The sequence below is a fragment of the Anneissia japonica genome, unplaced genomic scaffold (genome assembly GCF_011630105.1).
Source record: "Anneissia japonica isolate Jap-2015-1 unplaced genomic scaffold, ASM1163010v1 scaffold2003_len1103335_cov173, whole genome shotgun sequence".
Lineage (NCBI taxonomy): Eukaryota > Metazoa > Echinodermata > Crinoidea > Comatulida > Comatulidae > Anneissia > Anneissia japonica.
In genome coordinates this window covers 399,115-401,044 of record NW_022758706.1, presented here as the reverse complement: position 1 = coordinate 401,044, position 1,930 = coordinate 399,115, and the positions used below count along the sequence as shown (strand labels likewise).

General features: G+C 26.7%; 1 protein-coding gene across 1 annotated transcript in view; it reads right to left on the bottom strand.

Annotated features, from left to right (window-relative positions):
- LOC117125378 (regulator of microtubule dynamics protein 3-like) overlaps positions 1-1,930 on the bottom strand; it is a 10,433-nt gene that overhangs the window by 3,785 nt on the left and 4,718 nt on the right. The window contains exons 2-3 of the mRNA XM_033271871.1: positions 869-1,040; positions 387-498 (exon numbers count right to left, since the gene is read on the bottom strand). Coding sequence (XP_033127762.1) covers positions 387-498; positions 869-1,040 — 284 coding nt within the window. The remainder of the gene's footprint in view (positions 1-386; positions 499-868; positions 1,041-1,930) is intronic.

Below are 1,930 nucleotides of genomic sequence, written 5' to 3'. Positions count from 1 at the left end.
ATATATATATAATTTAAAAATTGTATATTTTTCAATTTCCTAATAATTCCATTTGTATATTACATTATACAGTATGTTAAATTAAATTTATGTTACATAATATTACATTACCAGTATTTGTATATCTATAAATATGAGATCCACCGTAAGTAAACTTTTCAATAAACTGCACATACATGTATAGGCTGTGAAATAAAGCACCTGCCTTTGAGTATCTAATTAAATACAAATCTGATCATCACTATCATCACAATCATCACACAACGTTCTCCTCATCACCATCATCCTCCTCACCATCATAATCATTATGATTTAATATCATAATCATCTTCACAATCACAGCCCACCATCACCACCTTTTCTGGTTGTACATTTGGGTGTATCACCTTCATAAAGCAGTTTCTTCTGTTCCTCTGTTTCGCCTCTTTTTGATTTGATGCTACTATACAACATATGAGATTTCGCCAATCGCCATAAAAACTGAGCATTTCCAGAATACTGAAAGGGAAAAATTTTTTAATGAAAACCAAGGTTTCTCTATAAATTTTCAACAATTATCACAACTATACAAGGCACACAGCATCATCAATTTAATTATTATGTATATTTCAGTTCTATTTGAAGAAATGTCATTAATAATATTGTATACCTTTCTGGCAAACACCTACCGCTGTGAAAAATTATATTCATCATGCCTACCCTGTGAGCCAAGAATCATAAAACTTTAATTTTTTCCCTTAAAAAGATGAAAATTTGGGACTGCTATAGCTCTTCAACAAAATATTCTCTTTTTTCTATGACAAAAATAAAATTTAATTAAAATTATATTTATTAAATGAACTCATATTGGGCAAAGTTGCAGCATTACCTTTTCTCTATTTCTAATCAACAGATCGTAAGCACTGACGACTTCATCCTCGGAGCCTTTGAAAAGCTTGTCAACCTCTTTGAGATGAGCTGTCAATTCCTCGTCATCAATTTTAGCTTCAAGGTATTCTGGTGCATCCTTGTACAGTAAAGATTCAGGTGCAGTTGTAAATCTAATATGTAAATGAAAATTAAATTTCAACTAATTTTAGTAATATTACAATTATTAGTATAACTTAGGCAAGATATTTTTTACCTTTAATTGTTTCAAGAACTTTTTTTTTAAAGATCACTTAGCAAATAATTTTGCCAAAAACATCCAGACAGAAGAGAAAATTTAAAAAATAAAATGTTATTGGTGAATTTAATGGGATGGTTATAATTAGGAAGAAATACACATATCGTATTTTTGGAGATTTCAAGTCAGCGGTGGGCGTAATAAAAATATAGAAAAACTTTAATTTTTTTTCTGAAATATCCATTTTCCGTGGTGGTGAGTGCACTAATTGGCCAAAAATCAAATTTTATATTTATTCAAAATCATTATTATTGGCAGATGGCGGGTTTTTTTTTTTTTTTTTTTTTTTTTTTTTTTTTTTTTTATTGCTTTTAACACACATAAAACAACATAATATAATATAATGCAATATTACAATACACAATCTCATCTTCTAAAAAATAAATCCAAAACCAATATAATATACTGTACTGTAATATAAAATGAAATCAAAATTAAGTAAAAATTTAACTAAAATATACATATATATATATATGTGTATATATATATACATACATATATATATATATACACATACACACACATACATACATATACATACATACACACACATACACACACATACACATATATATACATCTACACACACATACACACACATATATATACACACACACATGTACATATATAAATAATAAATAAATAATAAATAAATAAATAGATAAATAAATAAATAAAATTAAAATAAAATTACACACAGAGGGAAAAAAAATAAATGTAAAAATTAATTTACCAGTTTCATTTGCAGTACTTTTTCTCTAAAGG